This window comes from Bombus huntii, chromosome 13 (genome assembly GCF_024542735.1).
Source record: "Bombus huntii isolate Logan2020A chromosome 13, iyBomHunt1.1, whole genome shotgun sequence".
NCBI lineage: Eukaryota > Metazoa > Arthropoda > Insecta > Hymenoptera > Apidae > Bombus > Bombus huntii.
In genome coordinates this window covers 5,301,639-5,320,930 of record NC_066250.1, presented here as the reverse complement: position 1 = coordinate 5,320,930, position 19,292 = coordinate 5,301,639, and the positions used below count along the sequence as shown (strand labels likewise).

Below are 19,292 nucleotides of genomic sequence, written 5' to 3'. Positions count from 1 at the left end.
ATGTCCTCTCTTGGCGCTCATCGAGAGTAAACAAACGTCCCGTTTGCCGACAATCGAAGGCGCGTGGTACAGAATCTATCGTATTTACATGGCAATAGATACACGAGCAATCGGTTTTAATTTCGTATTTAGAATCACTCTGACGATACCAAGAACGATAAGACTACTTTATCTTTGATAAAGTTATTCCTATATGTTTGCTATAGTGTACGCTATAGACAGCGATATAGACAGTACGCTCTATATGAAAAAAGATGCAAGTTGACAGTGTATCTCTTAGCTGTCACGATTCCTGTGAAAAATTTTGTTCATTTTTCTTCTAAAGATGTCACCGTCTCAAGGTGTATAACGTGCTACAGATAAGAGTACTTTTAGAGGGTCACGAGTTCTAAATTTAGACCCTGTATGTGTTCGACCGTACCGTTTGCTCCAAAATTTAATTAATCACGTCTATATCGACAACCGACCATCCATTAAAAATAGAAGCTACCTCGACGAGATTAAACAATTCAATGTCTGTTCTATATAGAAATAAAACAATTTTACAGTTCACTTCTTGTCACGGAACCCGCGCACGAACCTCGCCACGAATACTTTGGCAACATAATATCTCGCAAGTTTCTGGTCGTATTAAAAAATGTTTAGCAGGAAACTCGTTTAAGCAATGCCTACCACAGGTTCTTACATAATTTTTCACATCCCCACTTTAAGAGTCGCGCACATGCCTCTAAAAATGTTAAAGAATTCAACTAGCATCGATGATCATACGCGTCATAGTCAGAAAAGGAGAAGCAAAAGAATCCTCCGAATCGGAAGCTGTCGAAAGTAGCCGAGGTCAGGAGCAGAGAGTGAAGCCTGCGTATCGACTCATTTCCATCGTATCTGAACGAAAAGTTTCTGCCTCGTCGCTTGAAAAGCTTTAGTATACCCCGGCAAGCCGATCAGGCTGGTTCTAGCTTGACTGCTTGTTGCCCGACAACTGCTTGCCCGACTGTCTGACTGCTACTAGCCAGCTCGTCTCGTTCAGTCGCTGTTCCGACATCCTGCTCGCAACACGACCGCGGTCGGTGCCAGTGCGGTGTATTCCGTGGGCCTTTCCACGTTTCTGTCGTCATCTTACGGGTTACGGTTTCTGTCATGCCGTGGCGGATGCTGCGAGGCCGTAACATGGCTTTTTTCGGCGTCAGATAGACCCACGTGTACACGCTCAACGTGAATCCCATCAGCCGGGTAGACGACCAGCACGAAGAAGAGTAAGTTGCCTCGGGAGACAAGATACATGTATCCGCGAGCGATGATCAGTGATTTGCTTGTTACTTCTCTTAATAGCAATACGTACGAACACCATTGGTAAATTGAATGGTGAAATGTCGAAGAAGATATAGTGTAGAACAATCCAAGTTTTTTCGGTGAAATAGTGATCGTGAGAAAGTCTCGTCGGCGGACGAAAAGAAATATTTAACCGAAGGTGAAATTTTAATTCCCGGATGAAATTTGAAATTTCATTTGCCGGCTGACTTACGTAAGTGGAGGACAGGAGGACAAAGGATATTTGTTTAGAAGATCGAGTTGTCGTTTAACGAGATTGTTCAGCCGTGAACTAGAATCGTTCCTTTCGTTATTATCGTGCTCTCGGACTCGAAAAGTCGATGACTCTTGGAGACTTCCACCGGTTGATCGGACAGGCTCAGATTGTCTTCGATTCGAGTCACGATCACGTTGAACCTAGTCGTCTAACGTGTCTTTGTTGCTTCGGTGATTCTGTGTCTTGAACGCGGCTCGATGTCTGTGGGAACAATTAGCGGAGGCCTCGTTCCAGTAACAGCTTTTAATGGATGGGTCAGGTCAGTCTTTCGAAAATACCATCGTCCCGAAGTTCATGAACGTCGGCGGTCACGAGAATCTTTGATCGCAACGTGTTTTTACTCAGCCGACCACTTTGTTCTGACTCACTAAGAAATGTATGCAAATCTATCATGCAGAGGCAATTAAAATTAACATGGGGATTTCCTCGTTCTTTAACGAACGTTCGTTAAACGGAATAGAATTTCATGACAATTTTTCATTCGGTAATCTTTGAATTGTTCATCCTGCATCGTCTAATAAAAATAATCGTATTCTGCTGCATCAACTTCAAATTAGATTTTCTTCGCGTCAAAGATAAAGGAGATGAAAGTGCATTGACATTTTCTTTTATGGTATTGATGACTGTGGAGATTCTTGTTCCAAGCGACTCATCCGCGCTAGTTCATCCTTATCTCCCCTATATAGAACTAGAAGTCGTATTCTACCGTAGGAACTAGAGGAGATCTGGAGCTGACTTTCGGCTTAAACCGGTTCTCCCGCCTTTCGTTCGTCCTCGTTCGTGCACGTCACTTCGGATCGCATCCTTTAACGGGATGAACACCGGGATTTCGTGGATTCACCGATTCGACCGTGTAATCACGATTGTCAACACCTTTCACGACCCTCGCGTATCGTTTCTCGGAAACTTCTAACGGTATCAAGCTGAATTTTTCTAAAAATTTTCGTTTCCCCGTTTCTCCGTGAAATTATAGATTCGTAGAAAAAAAATGTAACAAATGTAATCGCAACGATTTTTTCGCACCGACACTTCAAAATTATCTTCAAACTGTTATTATTCCGAACAATCTTTCCTTGAAAGCGATAAGATTAAAATATCACGAACGGATATTGAATTTATGTGTCACTTGCTATCGGATATTTTTGTACAAATCGAGACAATTTACATTAATCATGGATTTTAACGGGAATTTGTTTCTTCTTAGTTCCTGGTGAGAATAAACGCGAGAAGATTGTGAGAACGGAAACACGGGTGTGCGAATAACCATTGGGAACAATCGACGATGACCATCAGCGACCTTTCATTTAACGAATAATTAATTTACAGTTAACGCGAAAGTACTTTCTTCTTGATTAAATCCCACTATCCTATGAGTATCTCGTGAACATTTAGATTCGTCTCTTACAATCGAATTAGTCTGTCGAAAGACAAACTAATTAATTCCACTGTTCGTGTAGTTTTCAATTTATGAACCAGGTGCAGAACTAATATTCAATGCCTTAAAAAACGGGGGACTTTTTTAAATGAATCTACTTATTACAAGGAGATGACATAAATAATCAGAAATTTCAAGATGATTTTTAGGAAATAGTATCTCTGGTTCTTACCTCTCTCTCTCTTTCTCTCTCTATTTCAATCTGTGGAGTTGATCAGCGTGATCGAAAGATTCGGAATCAAAATTTTGTTTTATTATCGCGTACGGACTTTGGAAAGGCGATTCAATCATTGGTGGTAATATATTATTTACGATTATGAAGAACGAAATAATCGCACATTAATTTATTCGCAAATGTATAATTAAAATATATCTTGACCCAAATAACCAAGTTTCGAATCGGCAATGTACTACATACGTTTTGTCTCGTTAGCTCCGCGCGAACAAAAGGACGTCATGCATCGAAATTCAATGACTGCCCGCATTCAGATATGCAGGATCGTGCCTGGAACCGGTTTCCTCAAGGGACGATTCTTTGTCTACGCCGATTTAGGGAATAAATCTCCACTAACCATTTAGGAGACGACTCAACAAACGTGGTCGTTTCTCGCATTATCCATTACTGAGATGAACATCGCGACACGCTTAAGTAGGATGCTTACGATCTCCACGTATGTAATTTGAAACACGCGGAAAAAATATTTAACGGTACTTCTAAAGAAATTAAAAAATATATGCGAAGAATTCGAGTCACAGACTAACTTGACGATGTAGGAAATTCTTCCATATTTGCTAAAACAGTGACTGAACTAGCGGGTTAATTGATCGACGATTTCTTCTAACGGCGCCAGGTTCTCATTTCTAGACGCTATTATATTCTGTATCCTGCGGCTGTTCGGACTCACACAGTGCCAGGTCTGTTCATTTTCTTATCACCGTTCTTACGACGTTGCAGGAAATTGTACGAAAACGGAATCGTTAAACTCCTGACCCCTATTCGAGAAATAATCTTCAAGTACAACAGATGTCTGATCATCTTTATCGAAAGGTTACGATCGAGTTTATTACAATGAATATTATCAAGGGACATCTTGATCGGCCGTCGTCGACTATAAATTGTCTCAGACCATAGGCGTTCGAACGACGAATGAATACGAATTATCGTATCAATCTATCGGAATTTACGACCGGACAATTACGAAATATTTAATGTGTCAAAGAGTAACCGCGATGGAAGAAGATCAGTCATTAATTGCCGACTCGAAGGTTCCAGTCCAAGTATTATTTAGCACGTGTGCGACCTCGATTGGCCGTATTAATATATTGACCGTAGTAATCTTTATTTTATCCGTGTATTGTTTGCTCTGTATCTAGCAACAGTGTTTTGCGTATCTTTCAGACTAACATGAACGACCGATTCGCGTTGAAAACTGCTGCACCATGGAATTCGGAGAAATGCAGTGGAAGGAATCGAGGTGGTAGAACATGTTGAACGTAAGTAGTCGTGGTTTACTTGTGGTAACTGTGAACGGAGAGACCAGTTGATTACGTCATATTTAAAGATACCATATCGTTGACAAAGATTATAGATTTCGGTGGACTCATCAGCCGCGAGGTTAACGTAAAAATAAATGGCTAGTTAAACAACGAACGCTTTTGTAGTCTCGCCGGGTGCGGTGAAAAATACACAGGCAAAGTTTGTTCTTTAAATGGCAAACAAACGTGAGCCAAAGTCCAGTGAATGCCTTTTAACGAACCGAATTGCCAATTCAGAGGGGTGTCTTCGTTTCTCTTTCGACTTCTGTTTTTTCTGACGATTACAAAGCGATATTTGTTCACTGGATTTTAAATGCCAAACCGTCGTGGATCAGATTCTAAAGAAGAATTATGAACGGTTGTTCAACAGGTCTGAGCAGAACTCGCGCTCAGTGTCGAGAAAGAGGAGCAATGGGATCGTACGAGGAATTCCCAGCAATTACGCTAATTAGCACATTGAAATCATTAAAGAAGAGGATCGCGACGGTTAGAAAGATGACGATGAACCTAGCCGGAGGTCCAGGCACCCCGGAAGAGTATCAATGGAAGAGGTGACGTTTCACCCAGTGATGCGTAAACGGCGTGGATTGGCCAGTGCCATTCTAGGCCTGATACTGGGCCTTGTCCTAGGTTTTCTCATTCAAAGCTACAAGATACTCTCGTCGAGCCATCACCAGCGATTAAATGTTTACTCGTCTTCGATGCCTGGACCACGAATGTTGATCAGATCGTCGGCACGAAACGTTCCCAAATTGGACGACGATGAACAGATAAACAGTTCGTCGACCAGCTTGGTCTTCGTGGGCGTAATGACTGCTGGCAAATATCTAGACTCGAGAGCTAAAGCGGTTTACGAGACTTGGGGTAAAGAGCTTCCAGGCAAAATTGCCTTCTTTTCGTCCGAAAACTCCGTCGTCCCAGGTAATTGTCCAGACCTACCTTTGGTACCTTTGCCACGGGTCGACGACACTTATCCACCGCAGAAGAAGTCATTTATGATGCTACAATACATGTGGAACAATTATGGGGATCGTTTCGAGTGGTTCCTCAGAGCTGACGACGACGTCTACGTGAGAACGGATCGTCTGGAGAAATTGCTACGATCCGTCAACTCCAAGAGGGCCATGTACATTGGCCAAGCAGGCAGAGGCAACTCCGAGGAATTCGGTCTGCTATCGTTGGAGTACGACGAGAACTTTTGTATGGGTGGGCCAGGTGTTATTCTGTCCAGGGAGACCTTAAGGAGGATCGTGCCGCACATCAAGTATTGTCTGAGACATTTGTACACTACGCATGAAGACGTCGAATTGGGAAGGTGCGTGCAGAAGTACGCCGGTATACCTTGTACCTGGAGTTACGAGGTAATTTTCTTTCTTTCCAAACTTTTGCTCGCTCGCGACAAGTTGTTGGCGTTCTTTCTTTTTCTTTTTCCTTCTATCGCTTAATTGTCGCGTAAGTTCCGCGCAAAATGATTGTCGTAAAGTTTATTTTCGTAGTTCACTCCTTCTATGCAATGTTCCTCCGCTTCGTTCGACCACTTTATGAATCTCATCGTCGGTCATATAACTATTAAATCTATTTTCGGTCGTTCAGTTTACTACTCTCTCCTGATACAACATAGTTACTGGGGACGTACGTATCACGTGTAATTTGTTGATCGACACAGGCTCACGGTTCATTAAAACAACGTGCTATCCCACAGAACGTAATACGTACTTAGATATACCTTGATAATAGGCTGGACGTTAATGGAATCTTGCTTGAGGTAACGGTCATTTCCCCAAGAATTCGCAATTTCTTTGAAACCCTTGAAAAAATTCATGTCCTGTGTCGTTGATAATTGATTATTTCTAGAAGCAGTTTAATAACTGTTGTTTAGTAGGATGTAATAGAATTTTCGCACGGTCTAAACAGGGCCCACACGATACGTATTATCGGTTTAAATACATAAGCTACGCATCTGCATCATATACAGGGTACGCTATCATTGAGTTAACTCGGAAGGTACAATGTACAGATGAGGATGTTAGTCGTTAAGTACAAGCGAATAGTACCCTGGTAACCCAGTGGCCAGATCGAGTCATTCTCCTCCATCTTGACACTCAACATTAGGTCGAGGTGCTTAAGTAACAATTTGCAGCACTCAGCGCTTGAATCTCTTATCGCACTCCTTGCAATAATTTAATCGAACTGCACGGTTACGTTCATGGTTGCACGATGTTGCAATGCGAATTATTATGTCACGCTGCATCTGCTGACGACCACATCGACAGAATCATGGTTCGATAAAATAATTCTTTTTCTACCGTTTTATATCATGTTAGGAAAAGCGGTCACGCTAGATCGAGGAACTTCCAATATGAAAAAAAGAAGAGAAAAGATAGATCCTTCTTTAATTTCCCTTCTTTGTCTCTTCTTGTTTAAATACAAAATTTGAATAGGTAAAAAAAGAAAAGAAAAAGAAATATACATATTAGACATTTTTATCGGGGAACACATTTAACTCCTAAATCCAACATTCTCTTCTTGGAAAATGTAAATGCCTGGAAATATTGACTTATGGGGAGACGTGGATTGAAATAATGGAATAACTCATTCGGGACGCAAAATACAGAGATGAGGATGTTAGTCGTTAGATTCGAACAAATCGTAGCCTGCTAACCTACTGTATGTTCCCGTCTTGACGTTCGTCGTAAGGTCGAAACACTTAATAGCTATTCATACTACATGCAATAAGTACGAAGTGTTTGTTTTAACGTTTTCACGCGTTTCCCCTGTCAATCGATTGATTGCTCCACGTATTAAGCTTGCAATAACAGCACTACGATTTAAATATCAAGTAATAAGATAACAAATGACATCTTGTTCGACATTTCAATCACCAGATTGGTCCATATGAAATGTATTTGCAGATGAAGCTCAAATTTCATTTCTTCTTCGAAACATCCTAAAATGATTAGCAAATTCATATTTTCAATAACATAATTTGTAAATTACTCAAAGGAACACTGAAAACAGACAATACTAGAACATGGACGAGTTAACTTGAGCGATGTAATACTAGAATAATACCCTGTAATAAGACACCACCACACCCAGTCTCGCAGCTTGATTAACACTTGTTCTGCAGTCTCGGTAAGATGCAGTTTCATGTTGCTGATAATATTTATCATCAGACATTAAATCAGTAAAAATTGTATACGTCAAGGCTGCTTTTACTTCGAATTATAAAAATTCGTCTCAATAATATTTACCAAGGAATCTCCAAATCTTTATTGTCTAAAAATCAATAAATTTCATCGACAGAAAAATGATCAAATAGATAGTAATTTCAATTTTGAAATATCGTTTGCAATATAAAAATAATTATCGCGATACTAAATTATAGACTATGTAACAAAATAAACGACGACGGTTGTCATTTATTTCTGTCGCTTTAATGGCAATTGCAGCTAACGATACTCGATGCTTTCGTTGTTACAGATGCAGTCCATTCTATATCACAACAGTAGTGGAGCACAGGCGTTCACCGGAAACTTGAAGAAAAAAGAAGTTCACCGTGCTATTACTTTGCATCCTGTAAAAAGTCCACCTCACATGTACAGGTTGCACAATTACATGAGGGTTGGTATCGACTGGCGTAATATTACTTGCTAGTTTCCTCTGCAAGTTGCAAAACCTTTTCTATTTCCGTTTTAGGGGCTACAGATTCAAGATTTGCAACAGGAGAGACTCAATCTTCACAGGGATATTTACACGATGGCGAAACAGTTAGGAATTAGCGTGGAAAATCTCAAGAATTTCGAAATAGCCGATGGTGTTCCACTATTTCCAGTTAATCGCTACTCGAAAGAATATCCCGATGACACAGAAATATTAGGTAAATGAATATTTCCCAGGAATTCCGAGGTCGTAAAATTTCCACGAGGAACGTGGGCGGTTAAGCGACGTCGTTAAGATAAATTCGATGTCGCAAGAAGGTTTCCGTGCTCGGAAATATTTTACGGGTTTCGAATCGTTCATTTGAAGAACAATCGCGTTTCCCTGGATGTGCGTTATTAATAGAACCATTTAGGCCGATTAGCCCGTGCGAATTGATCGTCGGACAGACGTGGCGTTGCAGAAACGAGCTACGACACGATTCGTTTGAGCCCATCAGACGAAACGATCAGCACTTCGATCATTTTCAATGATTCTATTCATTTCCATTTTCTGCACTTACAGACGTATTCACGTCTAATACGCGAGCAAGCACTCACCAACTGCTCCTGCTTTACATCCGCGTTCGTATCATGCTAATAAAATTTTCAATACGCTAATGGAACCAGAGAGTCATACTTTTCCATCGTATACATAATTATCGTATCTTGTACGAATCAGTTCTATGCATCTATGTAAGTCTTTCATGACCAAATATTCTTCGGGCTGTGTGAAAAAATAATTTCCTGTCAGCTATCGACGATGTTGATAATAAAAATAAAATACATTTCTTTCGATCTTCTTGTAAGGAAAACTTAATGCATTAAAATTGGGAGCAGTTTCACTGAAAACAAATACATTTATCGTTTAATTGATTAACAAAATTTTATAATACAGTGTTGTTCAAACGAGAGGGATAGTAGTAACATGCTGTATCTGTTCATATAAAGTCCATGGATATCTTTTGTCATTAATAAAATTTAAGTATTTAATGTAAATTACAGACCTTAAGTCGCATCAATTTTATGATAAAATTAAAAATATGTTAATACTTCGTACTTTCGTTGTTATATAAAATATCAAGCTAAGTAATCTCTTAATAAATACGTAACATTTCCTAGTTTTCAAGGAAATATAATGTACTCGAATTTTCAAGCGGAGGTGTAAATTTCTCACAAGATAAGAATGTGTTAATAAAAATCCTCTTTTTTCTGTTTTAACCAGGTGTTCCAGCAGGACTTCGTTCGTTTAAACCGACAAGTAGCGACGAAGTAATTCCTTGGGATTTTTTGTCAAGATCCGAGTACAGTTTAGGCGATTCTAATCCCAGGAGAAGAATTCACAGTGACATAAAGGAAGGTCTGGAGGACATCACGAGGGAAGTAATGGCCTCTATAAATGCCTGTTCACGGCAGCGTGGCCGAGTCGTCGAGGAAAGGTCAACTCTATACGGATACAGGCGAGTGGATTCTTACGGCGCTGACACTATATTGGATCTTCTTTTGGTGTACCGAAAGTACAGAGGCAGAAAGGTTACGTTGCCCGTTAGGAGGCACGTGTACCTTCACCAACACTTCACAGGTATCCTTCATATCTCATCTGACAGATTTTCCACCGTTTCGTAAAAAGCGACGTAGTAAAATGCGAGACGAATAGGAAACGGCGATTCGAAAGATGCGTTGGTTTTTTGCTCACAGGCCTAGAAATACGAGAGACCGTGAACGGTGAGGAAGTCGACGAGACGCGAAGAAGTCAGCAAAACGACAAATCTCTGCAAAACATATTCCGCGGTGGATTTCTAAACCTGAATTTCAACTTCGAGGAAGAGGATCCAGTCAAGAGCAAGATTATTCACTTCATCCTACCTTTATCCGGAAGGTACGAGGTTTTCCGAAGGTTCCTACAAAACTACGAAGAGGTCTGTTTGACGAGCGGAGAAAAAACGGCACTTTTAGTTATTCTGTATCGTCGCGAAACAGAAGATTCGTTCAATCGAACGATAGACTTGATAGAACAATTAAAATACAAGTATCGTAGCGTCAGCATCGATATAATTCCTGTCTCTGGTACATTTTCTCGAGCCAAAGCTCTGAATTTCGGTGTGTCAAGATTGAAGGACGACGATTTGATGTTCTTCGTTGACGTCGATATCGTATTTACCGAGTCGGCTCTCTACAGAATTCGCGCAAACAGCCTTCTAGGTAGACAAATGTATTTCCCGGTGGTGTTCAGTCAGTATGATCCAAAGGTCGTTTACAAAGGTAACAGAAAACAAGATACGTTCGCCATAAACGAAATATCGGGATATTGGAGGCAGTTTGGATTCGGTATCGTCTCCTTGTACAAACAGGATTACAAAAGCGTGGGTGGTTTCAATTTGTCTATCCAAGGATGGGGCAAAGAGGACGTGGATTTCTATGAGAAAGTGGTGAAATCCAATATTAAGATATTTAGGGCGGCTGACAAGGATTTGATTCACATTTATCATGACGTTGAGTGCAGCAAGGATCTTTCAGAGACACAGTGGTCCATGTGCATGGGAACCAAGACTGACACAATCGCTGGGATAGAGACTCTGGCTAAAATGATCTACGAAAATCCGGAGATACTGCAATTTGCCAAAGCCAGAAGAGAGAACTTGACGCGTGCAGCGGGTTGAACGACTTTCTAAAGGCTGAAGATATCTACTGTATCTCGGTTGTTAAGGTAGAAATTATGTTTGCAACCATGATGGTGCCAGAATGTTTCGTAGATAGGACATTTTGTAAATACGGGGTGTGACAACGAATCTTACATCGAAGTTCGCACCGAATGATAATTAATAATTGTTCGCGAATTCACCAAAGTCTTTGTCCTAATTGGACTACCATAATGGTCACGTTTGCAACTGTGACTTGCTCGCTGCATCGATAAAACAGATTCTAAACTTCAAATTTAATTTAATGAAAATAATTTAATGAAAATATTTATGTAATGAAAAGGTATTAAATGTTCTATTCGTATGTGTAGGTTGATTATCATATTTTCGTATACGTTACATATAGAAATCGCCATTGATATGCAGAGTATTAAGAAATATCAAAGAGCAAAACTTTACGATAATCGATATTAATACATATTTTGCATATTAGCTATTAATTAATACAAATTTCCATGTTGTTTGCGTTACGAACGTGATATATCGCTTTCGGTTGCTATTAGTGTGTAACGCGTACCGAATACTATTCATTTCGACCATAAGAGTAAATTAATACCACATCGTATTATAACAAATTTGTTTCTTTTATGATATAAAAAGGATGAAGAATCTATTATAGAAATCTCCGCTAGTTTCGTATAAACAGAAATAATTTTGTGAATAAGTAACTTAAGACGATTTAAGATGCCAATACTCTTTAAGAATACAGTGTAACATTACCCTTGAACGAATGTTGTAAGTACATGTGATATTATTGTGCCTTCTGTATAGATTTTTATTCGTGAACAATTTAAATACTGCCTATTTTATTTTATTTTTACCTTAATCACGATCGGCTATAAAAGAATGTCTAGCAATACAAGTTTTGCAACTTGCATAATCATTTATGCAAGTGGTTAAGATACTGGACTTGCTTCATCGGATTGCAAATAAAATTTATCTATTAAATAATCGTGTTGCGTTAATCGTTGTACCTCGATAAAAAAATTTCCTATCGCTCTTCAATTACATCTTGAAGGTACTAGATTTTTTTTCTCCTGTCAATTCGATTTTATATTTATATCCATCGAGGCAATCGTTTCCGATATTATCTATATTTTTCTCCATTAGAAAGTGTCTACAGCTTATAAGGCTTCACTCAAGGTCCCTTTAAAGAACGAAACCTTCCAATTAACCGATATCCCGTGAATCTTTCCTCAACATCTCCCGTTTCTGATCATTCTAACTATACACCCATTTTAGGTAGTTCCTCAGCAATCCTTCCAATAGATTCACTTCAAATCCCTAAAAGATATACGATGTACGTACGTTATATGCAGTTGAATTCTACAAATATTTAAGCAGTATGCGAAATATCAAAATAGAGGATATTTAATGAGAGGAGTTCATTATATTAATAATTCATAATATTTCTAATATCAAATAAAATTATATATGTGTGAAGAATCCATCTATTTAATCGCGTTCGTAGAAACACATATTTGCATGAACACCCACATAAACAGCTGCAAGTAATAAAGTATTTAAAGAATACCACACACAACATTGCGATCTTAAAGTTGTTTATTTGTTGGCAAAGCGTGTACATATTCTTATCAATTCTGCGTAATATCAATTAAGAACTTCGTACGATATAAATCAATTAAAAAGGGAGATACGATTATCATTAAGAAATAAAATAAAATGAAAGAAACGTGTACGGAAAAGAACATCGAATCAATCGTAAGATTAACGAAACAACCTGTCTACGACGAGTGACGCCAAAGTAGAATCGTAGAAAGAAGAACAAAGACACCGGTCGCCAGACATTCTTTCCGGCCGCGCGGGGCTTAGGAAATTACAATTTATCGCTCAAGCTCAGGGTCGTCTCATATCATTCGTCGCAGCGCGGCACAAGCGGTGAAACAAGTGGTCTGATATTTAAGCGTGAATTCTCGTCGAAGTAGTGTTACATCGAACAGTCTACTGGCTATCGGTTCACCCTTCGATCTGATCGATAACAATCGTCAGACAAATGAAGCGAAAGACGAAGCTCTGCTTGATCCTGTCCCTTCTGGCTGTTCTGATAGACAGCCAGGTGGAAGGAAGGATTTTGACGCAGTGTGAAGCCGTGCAGGAGCTTCAACGAGCTAAAGTCCAAAGAAGCTTAATCAGCAATTGGGTCTGCTTGATGGAGAGCGAAAGTGGATTGAACACACAATTGATCACTGGTCCGAAGACTGCCTCCAGCTACAGTTATGGAATCTTTCAGATAAATAGCGCCAAATGGTGTTCCAGAGGACACAGCGGAGGCATTTGTAACAAACGTTGCGAGGATTTCGCCAATGACGATATCACAGATGACATCGAGTGCGCCAAAAAGATTCAAAGTATGGAAGGATTCAAGGCGTGGGATGGCTGGATGAAGAAATGCAAGAACAAACCTCTGCCTAATATTGGGAACTGCAAACGACGTCGACGACGACGACGCGTGACAGTATGATTGAATATTTTTTTTTTTTTTTTTTGAATCAGTATGTACTGTGATAAAACGATTGTCATAGTATCGCGTCACTGGGGTTCATGAACTATTAGGTGTTGGTTGCTATAAACATATATCATGTATAGTCTGTCTGACGTAAGGCTGTTGTTACTATCAGCACCACCATTCATCGCGACCGATTGTGTATACCATATAGAACGATGAAGTTTTATAATAACTGCAAGTCGTGATTTGTGAATGGGATCACAGGTCACTCTAGTGCGACGTATATTGGTGCTTATAAGTATGTGGACAGTTTGATTGATTTAGAATAACGATATGTTACTCTAGATTTTTAGCAAAATGCATAAATTAACGATGAACTGGAATTTAGGAACATTGCTCGCTACATTTTTATGGCATCGCCAAACTATAAATTTGAATTGCCTATTGAGAAACAACAATAATATATTTTACTACTTATTGTTGGAATATATACTGCTACATAAATTTGCCTTTTAAGTAACGGTAGGTATGTTAACTTCAGGGCTCTCCTGCACAATAATTTATCAACGAATAGCATTTTTCAAATTGACAAATCACAAGTTGTATGCCGTAGACTTTTCTTAAGGATTTTCTAATTTTTCATCAGAAAGAAGAATCGAACGACCTATAATCTATAAAACTGTCGGGCAAGATATCATTCAGCTTATCATTAAACTCGTTGTTATCAAAAGCGGATGTTTGGTAATATTGTATTGTCACTTGTGACTTGTAAAGTTAATATAATAGTTCGATTATGCAGGAGGGGCAAGGACTTTATCTATCGATTTAGAACACTCCTCTTAATCTGTTTTATAATTTCAAGATTAAGGAAGCAAGTGGAGATTATCATCCGAAGATGAGTTTAAGAAACAATAAAATAATTCTATAAGGTTTGACAACCACGATGTAAATTTTATTATACTATCTTTCGAAAATCAATCTAATCGGTTCAAGATAGATATGGTGGTTATAAATATTAGAATCGTTTAAGTTCGATTTGTTCGAGATTTTTCAATCAAATCAAATGCCTGGATACTTCTAAGCGGTTATCAATATAGTCTACTGCACATTTCACTGATAACAGCGAAGAAATTATACATCTATGTATCTGCTTTGATATGTGTATCTGTGAATTTATGGTGGATGAAGAAATATACGTGTCTATAATCGTAAATTAAATTTGTTTTGTGCGTCTCTGTTATGGAGTAGATTAAGCATCTATCAATGCTTAATTGTTTGGATAATTTTCTAATTACAGGAAAACGATTCGTTAATTCTGCGAATGTTGTGATGCGTTTAGTCGCCTCAGGAGGAAGAATAATTATTGTTGCTTGGAATTTATCAAACATTTAGTAAACATTGTATTAAGTGGATTCGAGCAAGTACTGCTAAGTGAATACAACTTAAGAGTCGCTGTTCTGTTCTAATAGAATTATCGTGGTGATCACAAAACAGACAGACAATGCTCACCAAACTTCAGATTTAATTTAATGAAATAGAGACATGCAGAAGGTTAATTTATTTAACGAAAAGGATATTAAACGTTCGATTCGTACGTATAAATTAATTACGTTATTTTCGTATGTATACAGGGTGGTACAAGCGGAAAGAGGCTGATTCTACGCGAAAAGAGAAGTCGAAAATATAGAATAAAAATTTTTCGTTTGAGGCTTTGTTTTCGAGAAAATCGACTTTGAATTTTCGCTCGGTACGCGTGCACTTTATCGCGTCTCGTTATAACGGATCTCACTGTAGATCGTTGTCTCGTAACAGAAACGGAAAATTAGGAATACATAATGAAATAATATGAAGTAATCATAAAGTTTATTATTACAAAAATTGCTGAAAATGTTACCCATTCTGCCGAACACATACTTCTGCTCTTCTAATTAAATTTCTATGAACACTTTCTAACATATTTGATTGTTTTAAGGTATGAAAGGTTACAATAATCTTTTCTTTCAATTGCTCTCAATTTGCGATTTTTTCAGAATAGACAATTGATTTAATATGGCTCCATAAATAAAAGTCAAGCGGCGTTAAGTCAGGAGAGCGTGGTGGCCAAGCTACTGTTCCAGCACGACCAATCCAGCCTTGGTAATGTTGGTTTAAAAAATCTCTCACATGACGACTAAAATGTGGCGGTGCATCGTCTTGTTGAAAAATTAAACTTCCTCTAGTTCTCAGCGGTACATCTTCTAATAATTCCGGTAGTTTGTTTTGTAAGAAATCGAAATATGCTGCTGACGTTACATTTCCTTCGAAAAAATATGGCCCAATAATTAGATGTCCGATTATGCCAGCCCAGACGTTTACGTTCCATCTTACTTGAAAATGTGTTTCAAGAATAGAGTGAGGATTCTCATTTTGCCAATTATGCATGTTATGGACATTGAACATGCCGTCCCTTGTAAATTTCGCTTCATCGGTTCATAAAATTTTTAACAGCAATTCTGCATCGTTGGCATGCTGTTGAAGCAACCAATGACAAAATGCCTTTCGCGAAATCTTATTATGAGGCATGAGTCCTTGTACTCTGGTGATATGATAAGCATGTAAGTTGTTTTCGTGTAGAATTCGAAGAATCGTGAAGCAATTAAGATTATACCGCAAGGAAAGGTTTCTTGCACTTATGTCAGGATGTTCCAAAACGTCCTTTAGTATTTGCTCTTCAACATTTACACTAACGCGTCGTCGACGACCACCATGTCGTCTAAGTTTTTCAAAAGAACCATATTCGCCGAGGGTTCGTTCTGCTCTTTGAATAACACGTCTGTCAGGATGTCGACGATTGGGATACCGGTGTCTGTAATGATCAGCTGCGGCTGATGCTGTATGTAGACATGATGGTAGACTAATAGATACTGATAGTGGATAGCGGCAAAAGTCGGATAGTAAGTTAATAGGTAGGAAAACACTTCGGTCACATTGGAAGTGTTTATCAACATAACGTCAATCGAGACAACGATCTGCAGTGATAACGAGACGTGATAAAGTGCACGCGTACCGAGCGAAAATTCAAAGTCGATTTTCTCGAAAACAAAGCCTCAAACGAAAAATTTTTATTCTATATTTTCGACTTCCTTTTTCGCGTAGAATCACCCCCTTTCCGCTTGTACCACCAGTTGCCAACCACCCTGTATATTATGTATAGAAATTACTCCATCGATACGCAGAGTATTGAGAAATATCGAAGAACAAGACTTTGCGATAATCGATATTGATGCATATCATATATATTAATTATTAATTAATTGAAATTTTGTTATTATTTACGTTATGAATATGATGCGTCTCTCTTGGCTGCTATTAGCGTGTAACACGTGTGGAATGAATTTCATTTCACCAGAAGAGTAAACTGGTACTTTTGCCACATAACTATAACAAATATTACTATAACAAATATTATAATATGAGAAAGACGAAGAATCTATATGAAAATCGTTGCTAGTTTAGTACAAAAAGCAATATTTTTATAAATAAGCATCTTAAGACGACTCAAGTACCAATGCTCACCAAGTACGGAGCGTAACGTTACTCTTGAACAAAGTTTGTAACTATATGTGACATTATTCCGTTTTGCGTATAGACTTTTATTTGCGAACACTTTACATACTGTCTATTAGACATTACTTGTACTTAAATAACGATGTACTATAAAAGATATCTAACAATGCAAATTTTCCAACTTGCATAATCGATTATGCAATTGGTTAAGACGCTGGAATTGTTTCATTAAGCTTTAAATAAAATTTCTTTATTAAATAATCGCGTTGCGTCAGTGCCAAATGTACCTTGATAAGAAATTTCCTATCACATTTGAATTACGTCTTGAAGATAACAAATCCTTTCTCTCCTATCAGTTCGACTCTATATATATTTCCATATATCGAGGGAATTGTTTCCGACATCGTCCATATTTTCCACCATTAGAACGTGTCTTTAGCTTTAAAGATTCCACTCAAGGTCCATTTAAAGAGCGTGACGAAACCTTCCAATTAGTCGACGGCCGCAATTAAGCGATATCCTGTGAATCTTTCCTCAACTCTCTCGTTTCTGACTATTCTAGCTAAACGCCCATGCTAGACAGCTCTTCGTCAATAGCACCAAAAAAAAAAAAAAAAAAAGAAAGGAATTCACTATAATATTTATAACATAAAATAAAATTCTATATGTACGAAGAATCCATTTATTTAATGTGTTCATAAACATTTCGGTGCAAACATTTACAAATAATGAAGAATATAAAAAACCTATACAAAATATTCCGATCTTGAAGTTGTTTATTTATTAGCGAAGCATGTATATATTCTTATCAATTCTCCGTAATATCAATTAGGAATTTCTTACGGCACAATTCGATAAAAACGGAAGATACAATTGTCGTTAAGAGATAAAAGAAAATAAAACGAACATGTATGAAGGAAAATTTTGGACCAATCGTAAGATCATCGAAGCAACCTGTCCACGACGCGTGGCAGCAAAGTAGGCGAAAACGAAATGCGAAAACGAAATGCAAAAACACCTATCGTCGGACATTCTTGGCACACGTGCATTAAGAAATCACAATTTATCGTTCAAGCTTGGGGCATCGCATATCGCTCGTCACTGCGCAACACATACGGTGAAGCAAGTCGCGTGATATTTGAATCCTTGTGGAGGACGATTAAACGTGTTGTAGATTAATGACTAGACGAGTTGATACTTAGTGTAGCCAAATGTATTTAAAATTATTTAGTCGTCGTTCGCTCAGTGTTGCTCGATATGCGCATACAAGGTAATGCTTACGTTTGCTCAATACTAATCGCTATAAGAATGCTCGATACTGATTGTCCTCAAGGATCGTGTTTGTTTATTTATACTGGTCGGGGGAGTACCGCAAAGTTAAAATTCGACTTCGGTTGTATATTGTTTTGTCCGGAGTTTGTTTATTATTACATTTCGTGTATCATAACGATGTAAATACTCCGAGGCAAAACAATAACATGAGTCATCCTCGATTGGAATCGTCCTGTAAGTCATGTGCCGCTACATCCTCCACGGGATAGTATAGTTGCATCCAACATTTTGATGATTACTGATTCACTTTCTTCGTCCAATTTCGTCAATAACAAAATTATAACGGCAGGACAAATAAACCGAGAGACGAAACTCCGCTTGATCCTGTCTCATCTGGCTGTTCGGATGGAGAGTCAGGTGGATCAGCAACTGAGCTCGCTTTATGAAGAGCGAGAGTGGATCGAACACACAGTTGGTCACTAGTCCGAAGACTGGTACACTTATGGAGTCTTTCAGATAAACAGCGCCAAATGGTGCTCCAGAAGACATTGGAAGTATTTGAAGGATTTCGCGAACGATGACATCGAAGAAGATATCGAGTGCGTGAAACAGATCCAAAGTGTAGAAGGATCCAAGGTGTGGAATGGTTGGATGAAGAAATGCAAGGAGCTCCTTGCCTAATATTGAAAACCACGTCAAAGACGACGATAAATGAGAGTACGATTGGATTTCTTTGCTTGAGTCATTATGTATTATGATAAAATGACTGTCATAACATCGGGTCACTGAGATTATTCAACTATTCGGTGTTGGTTGTTATAAATATATATCATGTATAGTCTGTACGATGTGAGATTGTTATTTTTACTGACACCACCATTAATCGCGAATGATTGCGTAGATAGAACAATGAAGTTCCGTAATGACTGCATGTTGACTGTCTCGATGTTTGCGAATGGGATCATAGGTCAGACTAGTGTGACGTATATTACTGCTGACATATATCTGGACAGTTTGAGTGATTTAGAGTAACAGTATGCTATTCTAGGTTTTT

At 38.5% G+C, this 19,292-nt stretch overlaps 2 protein-coding genes across 3 annotated transcripts; both read left to right on the top strand.

Moving 5' to 3' along the window:
• The first annotated feature begins 908 nt into the window (after positions 1-908).
• LOC126872513 (chondroitin sulfate synthase 1) lies at positions 909-11,905 on the top strand. 2 transcript variants are annotated; one of them, XM_050632578.1, is made up of 7 exons: positions 909-1,253; positions 4,420-4,514; positions 4,927-5,917; positions 8,040-8,180; positions 8,256-8,436; positions 9,480-9,836; positions 9,953-11,905. In XM_050632578.1, exons 3-7 carry the CDS (start codon positions 5,099-5,101, stop codon positions 10,912-10,914), a joined length of 2,460 nt encoding a protein of 819 aa, XP_050488535.1. In that variant the 5' UTR covers positions 909-1,253; positions 4,420-4,514; positions 4,927-5,098; the 3' UTR covers positions 10,915-11,905. The 2 variants fall into 2 exon arrangements, with proteins under 2 accessions (XP_050488535.1, XP_050488536.1); XM_050632579.1 differs by lacking the exon at positions 909-1,253 and adding an exon at positions 1,536-1,844.
• A 149-nt stretch (positions 11,906-12,054) lies between these two features.
• LOC126872521 (lysozyme-like) lies at positions 12,055-17,227 on the top strand. Its single transcript, XM_050632588.1, has 2 exons — positions 12,055-16,021; positions 16,178-17,227. Exon 1 carries the CDS (start codon positions 12,968-12,970, stop codon positions 13,433-13,435), a length of 468 nt encoding a protein of 155 aa, XP_050488545.1. The 5' UTR covers positions 12,055-12,967; the 3' UTR covers positions 13,436-16,021; positions 16,178-17,227.
• Positions 17,228-19,292: the final 2,065 nt, after the last annotated feature.

What these genes read in the sequence shown, in the direction of transcription:
- LOC126872513 (XM_050632578.1), top strand. Translation starts at nt 5,099, where the DNA reads ATGGAAGAGGTGACGTTTCACCCAGTGATGCGTAAACGGCGTGGATTG. An exon ending in CTTGTACCTGGAGTTACGAG is followed by an intron (nt 5,918 to 8,039) that starts GTAATTTTCTTT and finishes TCGTTGTTACAG; the next exon opens with ATGCAGTCCATTCTATATCA. An exon ending in CGATGACACAGAAATATTAG is followed by an intron (nt 8,437 to 9,479) that starts GTAAATGAATAT and finishes TGTTTTAACCAG; the next exon opens with GTGTTCCAGCAGGACTTCGT.
- LOC126872521 (XM_050632588.1), top strand. Translation starts at nt 12,968, where the DNA reads ATGAAGCGAAAGACGAAGCTCTGCTTGATCCTGTCCCTTCTGGCTGTT.